Genomic DNA, 13,409 nt, shown 5'->3' with positions numbered 1-13,409 from the left:
CTTATATCTTACTTAAGGAAAATGAGTTTAGCGAAATCACACACTGGCATTGATACAAGTTAAATCCGTTAGTTTTTGTAACTTAAATAAATGCAACTATGCAAGCATGTGGCATGTGGATACTACACAATCCAGGAGTGTCATTTTGTACATGCATTTAAAATTTCACCTCCAATATGTGCATGAATGCAAATCTAGGAATGTTTTGTAGAGTTTTGCCTTGGCTTGAATTGTGTGGGTGTTAATTAATTCAAGAATCGTCATTGTGGACAATGAAAAAACGTAACAATTCCAACAGATATTGATTTCGGCAGGAGTTTTACATATTTTGTAGTAGGTGTTTTGGGAATTTTTGTGCAGTTGTACACATGTATGTAGATTCGAGATTGATGCACATAATTTGATTTAAATTTATAAATTAAATAGAAAGGAATGCATTTAGATCAAAATATCAAACATAAATTTGTTTCGAACTATTAGGAGAATTATTTGGTATCGGTGGCCAATATGATGTCGTCTAAGCTAGATTAGGTTTAAACTCACTATCGATTGAAAATAATATAAAAAAGAGGCTTTTATGTGACCCACACTGATATTTTCCCATCCGGCATGTCAATTTGTCTTGCAGCGTTTATAGGTTTTCGTTTCGTTATTTGTTAAAAAAAGTTGATGAAATAGTTTAATTTTAAAATCTATTATTTTTAAATAATTTTTAATAACTGTAGTAGCATTTCTTAAAAGTTTTCATTTCTTATATCAACAAATACAAATTGGATGAAAGAAATATCAATATCTTCTATTATTCACGAGATATTGATAGCCGAACATCAATTTTTACCAACTTCAAATCAAATGAAATGTAATTCGAGTCTCTAGGACCTTGGAACGTCGAGAAAAATTTAAAAAGTTTAATGCGAAAAATCGGACCGATTAAAATAACTTCCTATGGGAAATTAATAAGTTTTGATTCATAATTAATACTTTTTCGGAGTTTATTTTACAATAAATTAAAGGACAATAGTTTGATATTAAAATGGTAATATCTTGTCTCTCCAAATTCCTTAAAATCAATATGGATTTCGAATAGTATCTTCAACTGGAAACTACAAATATTGAGTACAGAAAATTATTACACAATTTTAATTTTTAAAATAAAATTAATATGTTTTAAGAAAAATTATTGAATGTTTATAAATTTTAAATAGATTTTGGTATGAATTTAAAAATGGAAGATGCGATATTAGCCAAATAGCTGCAATGCAACGATTAGAGCACCGAACCCTTTTAATAAACGTTTATATGACCAATCTACAAACTTGCAGTTGATTTGTCGTGGAAAGCTTCACCTATTCAATTTTAAAGCCTGCAATGGATTGTGGACTATTTGCCAAATTACAAAAGCTCCTGGTTATAAACTTTCCATAGAAAGTTATTGTAATGTAATTCGCGACGAACCAAAAGAGATATCGACTTCAAATAAATTTTGTTATACAGATAATAATGTAGAAAGATGCAGAAAGGGCTCTCAAGAAAATTACGCGGGTGTTATTTTTAGTATTGTAGTTTTAAAAAAAGGTGAACATTTTGGTTAATCTTAAATAATTCACGAACCAATAACGCTAGAGACTTGAATTAAACTTAATATTATTTATTGTAACGTGATACCATACATGTATCTTTTTGGAAACAAATCCAATTAACGTTTTTTTATAAATTGGAAAACTTTCAAACAAAATTTGTCACCTCGAAAATTTTAGGAATAAAAAATGGTATTATCGCAGAAAAAATTGAGTGCAACGAAAAGTAACGTGTTTGATATCAGGAAAATAAATAAGAAAATCGAATCGACAGTTTTTTTATAAAATATAGAATCCAAAAAACATTACCTGCTCAAAGTTGGAAAATTGAATTTCGACTCAAATATCTTTTCAAAAATTTGAGATCATGGCTTCGATCTTATTTTATCTCATAAGAAATATAATTTTCAACATTCGGTCAAACTTTGAGAAAAATCGAATTGACAGTTTTTGACAAAAAATAAAAACCTAAAAAAAAGCATTACTAAAAGTTCGTAAAAATTGATTTTCGACTCAAATATCTTTTCAAAAATTAAAAATATTGGCCTTAAACTTATTTATTTCACATATACAGAACATATTTTTTCAACATACACTAATTTTTTAATAAAAATCCAATGCTCCGTTTTTTCATAAAATTATAAAATCTACCAAAAATAGTTCAACAATTTGGTAAAAACTGATGTCCGGTTCGATATCTCGTGAATAAAAGAAGATATTGATTTCATTCATCCAGTTTGTATTTGTTTATATAGGAAATAAAAACTTTTAAGAAATGCTACTAAAATTTGTTAAAATTGGTTTTCGAATAAAAATCTCGTAAACAAAAATAGATTTCGAAATAAGACTATATTATTTTATGCAAAATATTGTTGGGAATTTTAAATTTTTAAGAATAATTGAACTGACAACTTTTTAAACAAAAAACGAAAACCTTAAAACTTTTAAGGAAGACAAATCAATAGACCGGATGGGAAGTTATCAGTGTGGGTCGCATCCCAGTATTTTTTTGTTTTAAGAAATAAAACTGATTATTTCCTTGATTCTGTTAATTTAAAAATCATAGAAATTTCGAATAGTAGGTTCAATAATACTGCCATCGTCGCCGGCCCTTAAATTGCAGTGACACGTTTTGATGATAGAGAAGTTTTTCAATAATCATTCGTAGCTTTACCGATACGAACATTCTATTACTTAATTTAGTCTTGCAAAGGTGCTTCATCATTTAAATACGATTTTTCGATGAAAATCCAGACGATGCATTTCAAGGATCCAGTCAGCGAAGATATGACATTATTGATTTATTGACCGGCTTCAGTCAAAAAAAAAAAACTTAAAATATAAGTTGGTTTTATGTCGTTTCTGGAGTCCTCAATGCTAAAGATCCACGTGAAACGAAGAACTTGAGTTTCCTTGTCCACAAAAACAATATTCTCAGATTGTTCTTGAGCTACCAACACTGTTCAATCCTTCACAAATTTACTTTTTTCAAAATCTTAAACTTCCATTAACTTCACCACGATTCCAAGTGTTCAAGACATTTGAAATGAAGATTAACAATTTCTGTGAGTTATTGTAGTTCCGTTTTTAGTAATGGCGTAAGTTTTACTTATTAAACGCTAAACGTCACTTTTTTCCTTCAAATTTAACATCAAACTATCTGCAGCATGCATTTCTATCGCCTCATTAGATATTTCCTATTTCCCTAATCCATCACTTACTTTGTCTTAATCAATTAAAACGGTAGTCACAACCACATTAATGCACGCGCAAATTATTAAAATACCTAAGGCACTTAAACTATACTCTCGTTCATTATTTTATCTTCACAATTTCCCTCACTTAATCCCCTTGCAATTTCTTCATCAAATTGACATAAATATACCTACAAGAACATAAAAGTAACGAAATAAAAATTACATTTCTCAACCATTCACAAATGCGTTGTCGTCGTTCTTGTCGGTTTAATATCTATCTCTCTAAAACCAACCTTATACCCTACCTGGGAACCATAGTATCTTTCTTAATATATATGTACCTACCCATACTGTATACTTGTAACTATCTAGTTAGTATCTATGGTTAATAGTATAACTGTGCAATAGCGCATACCAAAGACCTTGTGTCCGCCAGGTTCAACTTTGGCTAGCAGCCAACATAACAGCCAAACAACTTATAACCAACTTGAATGGCTTTAAACCGTGCGAGCATGGAATCAACTCAAGACTCAACAAAACACACAAGACTATAAACAACAAAATAATTGTGTGCTGTGACTCGCTGATATCGCGGTGCAGTTGAGCCGCAGAATGGTTCAAAAAGGGGGCACCTCGACGCGCTGCCGCCGCCGGAGGAAAAAACGGTCAAAGAGAATGAGAGAATCCAGGTCAAACGAAACAATAACGAAAAATTAAAAGAAAAATATTGTAAATTTTTGTCTGTTCCCATCACCATCAGCATCGTCAGTAGCAGCGCAGTCTTCTGTGATCTCATCTACTGCCTTACCGGCATCGGCATCGTCATCCTCATGGGCTTCGGAAAACCAGCTCCAGCAGGCATCTAGCGAACATCAACAAAAATACAAAACCGTAATATGTTGCGATGTTTTGCGCGAGAAAGTGAAACGCGAGAATTTTATCACTCCAACTCCATTGTTTTGCTTTTGTGCCCTCCTATTTTAAAATTATTCTTCGTCGCATCTTTTTTTTTTATTTTTCTATCCAAGTTTTCTTTTTGGAGTTGTAAACTTTTTTCTAATGTGTACACTTTCTGTCTCCGATACACTAAACCTTCCTTCTATGAACCCCCCCCCCCCCCCCCTACACAGTATTTTTATTCGATTCGAAAGTGAAACTCTTTCACTTGATTTTGGTTAGAAATAGGCAGGCCTTTAGAGCTTTAGGTACTTTGAGTTCAATGCGTGATTATAAATGCCACCTGCATCACGTATCTAGACTATGACATTCTCCATAAAATTTATTGTGATAAAAATCAGCTTTATCATAATTTTGTTTAAGATTTAAGACCAAGATCTTGAAGCTATGATGAGCTAGGTAGAGCGTGAAATTTACTTACGGAGCAAAATTATAATTTCTTAATTAGGCCTTATGAGATGACAAATTTCTAAAGCACGATCGTCTAATTTTAAATTAACACTACATAAACACAAGCCGCACAAATATAGGTAAGATTTTAGTACGTGTATATTGGTATTTAGATGCAGGTAAGAAAATTGTTGTCAAGATATTTTTCTAGGTAGGTTAGGTTAGTTATACGAGATACGAGATACCTTACCTACCTACTTTCGGAATCGTGATAATCTCAAACGTTTTAACGAACTATTGTCAAAATGCATTATCCATATTATTTTATTTGTATGCCATGCATGCTTCACACGTGTGAAACAGTCATTCCCGATCCCGATGAATATTTTCGTAAAATCGTGATTGAAAACTGAGTTAGTTATTATTGGTATCTAAACTAGTATTTATACTTCAAGAAAAATAGTTTAAAACGATGTAGGTAATGCAGTTCGATAGTAAAACTTTCTTATGCTAGATTATTTGGAAATTTTTGTTTGGTAAAATATTTCTTTTTCTTAAGCATTCAAGTTTTTCTCTCACTTTTTAAATATGTCAGCTTTTGACTAAGAAGACTACGTTGGAACAATCCTATGTCATGTGGGATATTTTTTAAAAACGGCAACCCATATTCTTTTTGGACACACGTCAAAAGATTGTGTTAAAAAAAAGTCCAATAAAAGCATTCCATTGAATTTGCGTATATGAAAACATCTCTTAACCTGACAATGCATTCGTAATTGAGCTTAAGGGTATAATTTCATCACGACAATTTCAAAAAGAGAGAGAAACTATAAGGTATACAAACATAGTTCAAATTATTCGTAGCTATTGTGAAATTTTGATGGAATTACAAGAGGGAGGCAAATTTCTTGAATTTTCTCGGTTGTTAGAAACCAAAGAACCTTTGATGACATCGAAAATATGTACCACGTGGCCATTTTGGTAGACAATTTGGATGCAAATTCTTACCTACCCTATATTCGAGCATATATCCAAGAAATGGAAAGAGTTATGTATTTAGATGCCTTTATCATATGTATGACTAAGTATTGACTTTGATAGAAATGGAATTGAAAATAATTTCGCTGTCAATCAAAGTTTTTGAAGTATTTTTCGTTCTTTGTGCAGTTTGTTAAAAGGTGCCTTTGACAAAGCACAAAACTGTCGATATCAGAATTTAATGAGCTTATCATAGGATGTCATTTTACTAGTATAGTCTTAATCACAGTACATACATATCTTGTTTCGAAAAAAGAAAAACACATTTTCTTTTTTCCAAAAAAAAAGAAGATAAAACTACTACTTGGTGCAAATTCGATACAAGTCTCTTAAGAATCTAAATAAAACTTATATTATTTTGTTTATAATTTAATTTTAAGCAAACATTTTCTTAACTCCCATTCATTTCCACAGGACGTAATCATCAGAACCTTTTAGTCAAGAGTTCGAAGTTTACAGAAACGATCGTCATGTTGGTAATGCAAAGGATTTAGGTGGAGGTGTTCATACCATACCGGTAAAAAATACAAATTTTTCTTCTTCTGTATTTTTTCCATTTGAATTATCAATCGAACTAGTATCAGTAAAAATAATAGTACATACTAAGACTATTTTTATTTTAAATGTACTACATTCTTCCAAAAAGTTTGGAGTCTGTTTATAACGATCTCTCCTTGGCATTACACTTTCTTATAAATTTATCCAGCGCAGACAACAATATTTTACTTCTAGGTGTTTTTGATTTACCACACTTTGACTGGATTCTATCCGAAGACGAATTCTGTCTTGAAGCCTCTCCTTCTTCTTCACAATTGGAACTATCTCTTTTCGATAAAGTCCCACTTACTGACTTACAGCAAACAAGCTGTATTAAAAATTCATAAAATCAAATTCTGATTAAGTATTTTCTTCTGACACTCTAAGTACTCTTGTTCTAGAATCTAGATCAGGAATTACTTATATTGATAAATATCACCGCCTTTGGTAATTTTTTTTATTTAAGTAATCACCTTACTAAACATAGTTATTCCTTGGATTGCTTTTATAATTTTGATTTCAGAAGATCTTATATCCAGCTCTTGTCTGAAGATTTAACCATTTCTGGAATTGCTGATACATAAGCATTTTCTAACAAAGACGAAGCAGTTTCAACTTTTTGTAAGATCCTTAGTTATTGTTTATAAAACAATGAACCTTTAAAGAAATCAAGAAATACAAACTTTAGCCACCATTGGTAGACGAACGAATTGCGTTTACGGCCTAACGAAAGAAATAAGGCATGAAACATTTATCTCAAAACTCTATCTCCAACCAACTTCTCTCTTTATGTTGAACTTTTTAACAAATTTAAGTCTCTTTCTTATTTTGTATATGCTAGCTTTGTAACTGATATGGGCACTTCTTTGAAAGAGAATCCTAAAAAATGCTGGAAAGTTGTAAACTCAGAGAAAAAATTAGATGTCTTTCCAGTTAACTTCACTTACAAGAACCTTTCATTTGATAAAACTGTACTGTTGATATCTGTAACGCTTTCGCAACAAATTTCCGTGAGTCATTTGTTAAGAGCCCTGATGAAGTATATTTTCATAATTTTCACTCCTTTTCGCAAACAAGCTGTAGTCACATACCTGTGCTACAGAGTACGGTCCTTGGTCTTTTATCTGCGTTGAATGATGAGTGTTCAACCTTTCCCAATAGTATTCCCCCAATAGTTTTAAAAAAGTGTAATAATGCTTAAGTTGAACCACCTTACGTTCTTATTCAAACTTACTCTAAAAACAAAATATTTAAACTTATCCTAAAAATAGTTGTAAAATATTTTTTGGACTCGAATTTCTTGAACGAACAACGAGTTAAATTTTTATGCACATCAAATTATATTTCTTTGACACATTTTTATTCAAAAGCTTTAAAAAAGTACCTGATTGGTTTAAAACTCATTGCTTGCCTTTATATGACAACTTAGTTTATGATAATTGTATAATTTTTTTAAAGTATTAAGCGTTTTTGAGTTTGCACTGAAAGTCTTTGTATTCAATTTGGTCAATTAAAATAAAAATGTTAAAATTTCTCTGAACCTTAAAATGGCTCCTGGAAAATTATATATTAAAAAAGGATAAAACAAAATTTTATGTAGACGCAAATACCTTTGTACGTGATTATCAAGACGTGCAGAAACAATTTTCAAATTAAACATACATTAAGAGTTTTTCAATAAGAGTTTCAATTTTGAGTTGTTCACTATTTGGGAACCTGTCATTTTTGAATCTACCATCTTTTGAAATTTAAAAAATAAAAAACATCCCATTACTTAAATTGGAATGTTTCATTCTTAAGCAACACCAAGTTATTTCTTCGCCGCCCACATTTATTTTGTTTCATAAATTGTATTTAAGACTTAAAGTTTTGACTAACAGTTTTATTCAACCCTCAATTAAATGTATAGATTTATGGTGGTTGTTTACTCAATCTTCTACCCCTGGATCTTTATGTAAAGAAAAAACTTCTGCAAACAGTGACTTACTGCTAAGATAGAACAATTGCTGAAAAACTACATTGAGCACACGCAGACTATTCATAGATATATAGGGAACAATTAAAGCACAAAATACATGGCTCTATGTTGGAAATCCAATAAACCCTTTAGTGCTATCTTTCCTGATAAGAACGAATGGGTGAACGATGTCCCACACATAAGTGGAACAGTTCAAAAACGGATGCGGAAGTAGGTGAAGGTTTATTTTCTGAAACACTCAATCATGCAGTGTCTTCCAAGCCAAGGTATTTTCAGTGACAAACGCTTCAAAACATGTCTCAAGCAGAAATAAAGTCGATTTCCGCCAGAGTAATCAAATCGAAGCTTGCTTATTACTGTCGCCAAGGATTGACTGTTCTCAGCTCACAGAATAACATTAGACTCTGCTGGATAGCAGGTCACAGTGATGTGCCTGGAAACGAGAGAAATGATTAGCTGTTCAAGACAGGACGTATAGAAACCTCTTCTTGTGTACTTAAACAGATGATTGGCAAACAAAATAATTCATAAAACCAATGAAAGATAGGAAAGTCTCGAAACCTTTACTACTCTCAAGAATCCTTAGCCCAAAGTCGACAAAACTAGATCGCATTCGATTTTTCAATTGGACAAAAAGTCTCTAGGATCATTTGTGAGCATACAAATTGGTCAAGAAAATGGTTCACCGATTAGATGTGCAAAGATAGATACAGCCCACCTCCTGTGTCAACGCCTAGCAATGTGCCACACTAGAAACGAAAATTCTAAATTCTAAATTCTTCAATAGTTTTGAAGATCTGGCAGGGATTTCAGGAAACCATCTAAATGGTTAGGATAAGAGAATTCATATACATCATAGGTTTTTATATTTTATTTTCGGGGAAGTTCAATACTTTGGAGGGTATCACAATGCTTTAATGTACATGGATCTAAATATGGCGATATAGTTATTAATCGAAATTTAATCTAGCAGATTTTGTTTTAAGTAAGAAATTTTAACAACTCAAAGTTCTCGTTTAATAAACTTGTCTCTACCAATAGAGTTGAAAGTGAAACATAATGTGGCATATAAGAATATCTATTTCAAAAACCACTCAGAAAGTTATGATGGCTATGTCCCTTCCATTTTTCAGTTTATATTGCTAAATTCAATTCAGTTTAAATTAAAAGCCCTATCCACATATGAGGGTTGTTTTGGTATTGGAGTTCTACTTGGATTTAATATTTCCGCGGGACTTATTACACTGAACCCTCCCATCATGAAGGAATTATAATAGTTTCAACTTTCAAGCACTATTCAAACACAAAACTTTTCCTAACCTGCCATACCTTCTATACCCATCCGTTGTTCGTCTTGTTCCACAATACTCGTAGGCTAGTATTAAATTTAACCCATATCTACAGGGCTGTCACTATAGACATTCATGCATACATATAGTACGTTATATGGGAAGAGAATTATGGCCAAAAAGGTTAACATTTAGTGGTATTTGGCCTCCGGTCAGGATATGTTTTCATCAACAGAAACAACACCCCACCCACCTTTTCTTATTTGTATGTTCTGTTTACATGAACATACATATGTAGTGAGTACACATAACAGAAAATTATACAACTTATAACGACTTTTTGATCTCATTGAGTTTCAAAAGGCAATTGCTATTATATTATTCTATTTTATATTATATTTTTTTTGTATGTTTTTCAACAATACTAAAAGAAAAGTCGACACGCAAAAAGGATTCTCTTTGATCCTAATGTTTCTAATGGGGTTTTGAGTCAGTCGAAATTTGCCTTGTTTGTGTTGTTGTATGTATTATATAGAACAAGATACATTCAAACCTTTAACGAATTTTGAAATACTTGTATTCATTCAGAATACACAACAAAAATATAAAGAAACTTGAACAGCAATAACAAAAAAAAAAACAACATTTTCTACACCACTGCTTTAAGGTTTAATCTACCCTAATAAGAATATAGTTAAAGAAACGGAAGTTTATACAGGGATAAGTTTCGGAAAGGTAATTAAGTGGCAAAAGACTAGTAATTAGAACAAATTTTCATTTCTATCTCGCTTGGTTTTGATATTTAAAGAATTTCTAAACAGCAAAAGGTTTCCTAGGAAAAAGAAGGATGAGGCCAATAGGCGTCATTTATTGCACCAAGAATGAACACATTTTAATATTCAAGGGACAAATTATTATCAAGATTGGGATGAAAAAAAATATGTCCTTGAATGAGGGGACATTAGAGCCTTGACTGTTGCAAAGCAGGTAACTCTTCCTCCGAATGAACTATGGGGTAGGATGAAGCGACCTTAAGAAATTTGAGTTTCCTTGTTTTTACTCAAAAAAAACTGTGTTTAATTTGGAGATATATCGTTAAAAAAAATGGACACTGCTGAATGTTCTTACTAATGTTAACTTGTTAGTTAGTTATCGGGAGGAATAGTTAGAGATAGAAATAGAAAATTTATCATTAAATGGAAGATTAAAGCTGCTCGACTTTGACGTGGAAGCAGTAGAAATTACTGAATCCTCAACCTGATCGACAAATGTTGACGAAACGTTTTACAATAGAAGGTTTCATTTTACTTTTCAAGACGTCACTTTTGACATTTTTCAAGCAGGAACTTACTATTATTTACACTCTTTAAAACGGTATTCAAATTTTTAAAACTCACTGGAAAAGAATCGCACATTTTGTAGTGCAACAAAGATTTATCTACCAATACTCATAGCAAAACGACTCCAATTCGTGACAAAATTGATTGAACCTAGACAAGTCAATAATAAAAAAGTAATACTTTGAACATAAACAGATCTTTGTCAACTTATAGACAAAGCTGATAAGACTGACCATGTGGACTGTACCAAAGCTAAAACTTGATGTTGTAATATTCTAGCCCAGTCAAAAAAGACATTTCGCCTCTGAATCATTCAGGACATCAAATGTCAAAAAGCCAAAAAAAATCCATACAAAGTTTTTAAGGTTTTTTTTAGGAAGGATTTGAGAAATAAGCGGTGGTAAAATTTAAAATAAAACACAAATTATTTACAAAATTATTGTCATATCTTTTTCGGCCCCTGAATTCAAGCCATTGTTTCGTTAGCTGTGTGGCACCGCATATCATCCACATTCATACCTTCAAATTCGGGCCATAAAATGAGCATTGTCTTCAAACTAGTTCATTTTGGTAAAAATACGGTCCAACGAAGATGCCAGCTCATAAACCGCACCAAACAGTCACGCTTTGGTTTTTCGACAATCAGTCTTCCATTATCATTGGCCCAAATACGGCAATTCTGCTTATTGATGAATCCGCTGAGGTGAAAATGTTCCTCATAACTGAAGATGAAGATAATAACTGTTGCCATTTCTTACCCCCATTTTTACCATTAGCGACGCTTGTAAAGATCAAGAGGCTTGCTTAAGTTCTTGCAAGTCTTTATGCATAATGTTTATCAACGACGAAAGTGAGAGTTACAATTTTTGGTCACGACGACGACGCGTTGAGGGCGACCGCTCTTTAGCGATACAATCCCGAACAGCTGATCTATTGTCTGCAGTGCGAGCATGAATAGGTGTTTTCATATGTTTTACAGATCCGATTTGCTCAAATTTTTGCACCATTTGGACGATTAAATTGATTCAAAAAATCATGAAGTTTATGATTTGAATGCCCATTTTCATAATAAGACTGAATAACTTTAACATATTGCTTTATTGAGAATCTTTTAATGGTTAAAATTGAATTTGTCTAAAATAAAGAAAAATCAAATAAAATGCAAAAAGAAACTTGACGTTTAGGTGTGGTTCACATTCAATATCGGCTCCAAAAAATATCCATACCCTGCATAAAAGTACCACTAAATACAAATGAAGAAAGTAGATCTGTAGAAAACAATACTGTCTAAGACAACTGCTTTTAAAAAATATCTATAAAATTAACAATTAATATTATTTTTGAAATGTCGCAATATTTTGTTATGTGTGTTTGGATACAATTCTAAGCCCCTCTACCGTTCTAAAGTTATAGTCAAAAAATGGGATTTTGCGAAAAATAAACTTAATCACTTGTTAATAACGATATCTTTAGTGTCGGTACCAATTTCCATCGATATGCGAATAATTCATAAGCTTAAAGAATGTTTTTTTATTTCCACTTGACTTTTTTCCGAATGTCTTTTAATTACATATTTTATCCACAATTTAAGTCATTAAGTCGTAAGTCCTTTAAATAATTCCAGGAATTGAATCTTAACTTTGCCTTACTCAAAAATAAAAACCCTTATAATTTGTGTGATTGTATTTTCTCATTAAAACAAAATCAACTCTTACTTCAAGCCCTTAAAACCTTTTCCCATACTTTTGCAAAACCAAACAAAATCAACAGTAAAATGTACGATTTAATGCAAATGAAACTTTCAACTCTTATCGTCTTTGAGAAAATGTTCAGAACCCATTTTATGAAAATGACGACTAAAACACTTCTATTTTATCTAGAACTCACATAAGTTGACCCACTTCTCAATGCAAATTAAAATAATTTACGGTATCAATGTCTCATTATAAAATATTTTATACCTGATTCATCTCAAAATTCTCCCCTTTAGAACAAAATATGCATGGAACTTGTTTTCAGTTAGCATAAGAAGCTCAGAATTAGGTGAACTCCTAAAACATGTTTTTGTTTTTCTAATTTTTTATAAATCAATCTATTGATTTTAATAGCTTGGATTTCGTTTAACAAATCTATTAATCTTCATTTATATGTTTATATCTTTATGTAAATGCTTATGTTGATTTATTTGTTTTTTTTTTTTTATTTTTAGTTCTCAATGTGGCTGCCGGGAAAGCTCCAATGCAAATATCAACAGAAGGATCAGGCATACCGCAAAAAGCAATCGATGGCTCCACATCCGCATTTTTCAGTGCGGAAACGTGTTCGCTTACAAAATCAGAGCGCTCCCCATGGTGGTATGTGAACCTGCTTGAACCGTACATGGTGCAGCTCGTTCGCCTAGATTTCGGAAAATCATGCTGTGGTAAGTTTATTTTTATATACGTTTTAGACTCAACTAGGAATGATACGAAAAGATCACTTCACTATAAATTTGATCAACAAAAATTTTGTGGTAGTAAATTATAGTTTTGATATTCCTAAATCTAAAAACTGAGGTGCTACTCTTTGGGATATCAAGTACAAGTACTCACATAGTGGGATCATGG

General features: G+C 31.8%; 1 protein-coding gene across 1 annotated transcript in view; it reads left to right on the top strand.

The window, feature by feature from the left end:
- Positions 1–13,409, top strand: part of LOC129946887 (uncharacterized) — a 64,655-nt gene that overhangs the window by 42,598 nt on the left and 8,648 nt on the right. The window contains exon 3 of the mRNA XM_056057255.1: positions 13,013–13,225. Within this exon, the coding sequence (XP_055913230.1) occupies positions 13,013–13,225 (213 nt within the window). The remainder of the gene's footprint in view (positions 1–13,012; positions 13,226–13,409) is intronic.

This window comes from Eupeodes corollae, chromosome 2, assembly GCF_945859685.1.
Source record: "Eupeodes corollae chromosome 2, idEupCoro1.1, whole genome shotgun sequence".
NCBI classification, from domain to species: Eukaryota; Metazoa; Arthropoda; class Insecta; order Diptera; family Syrphidae; genus Eupeodes; species Eupeodes corollae.
The sequence above is the reverse complement of the archived record's forward strand: the minus strand, read 5'-3'. Positions and strand labels throughout refer to the sequence as shown.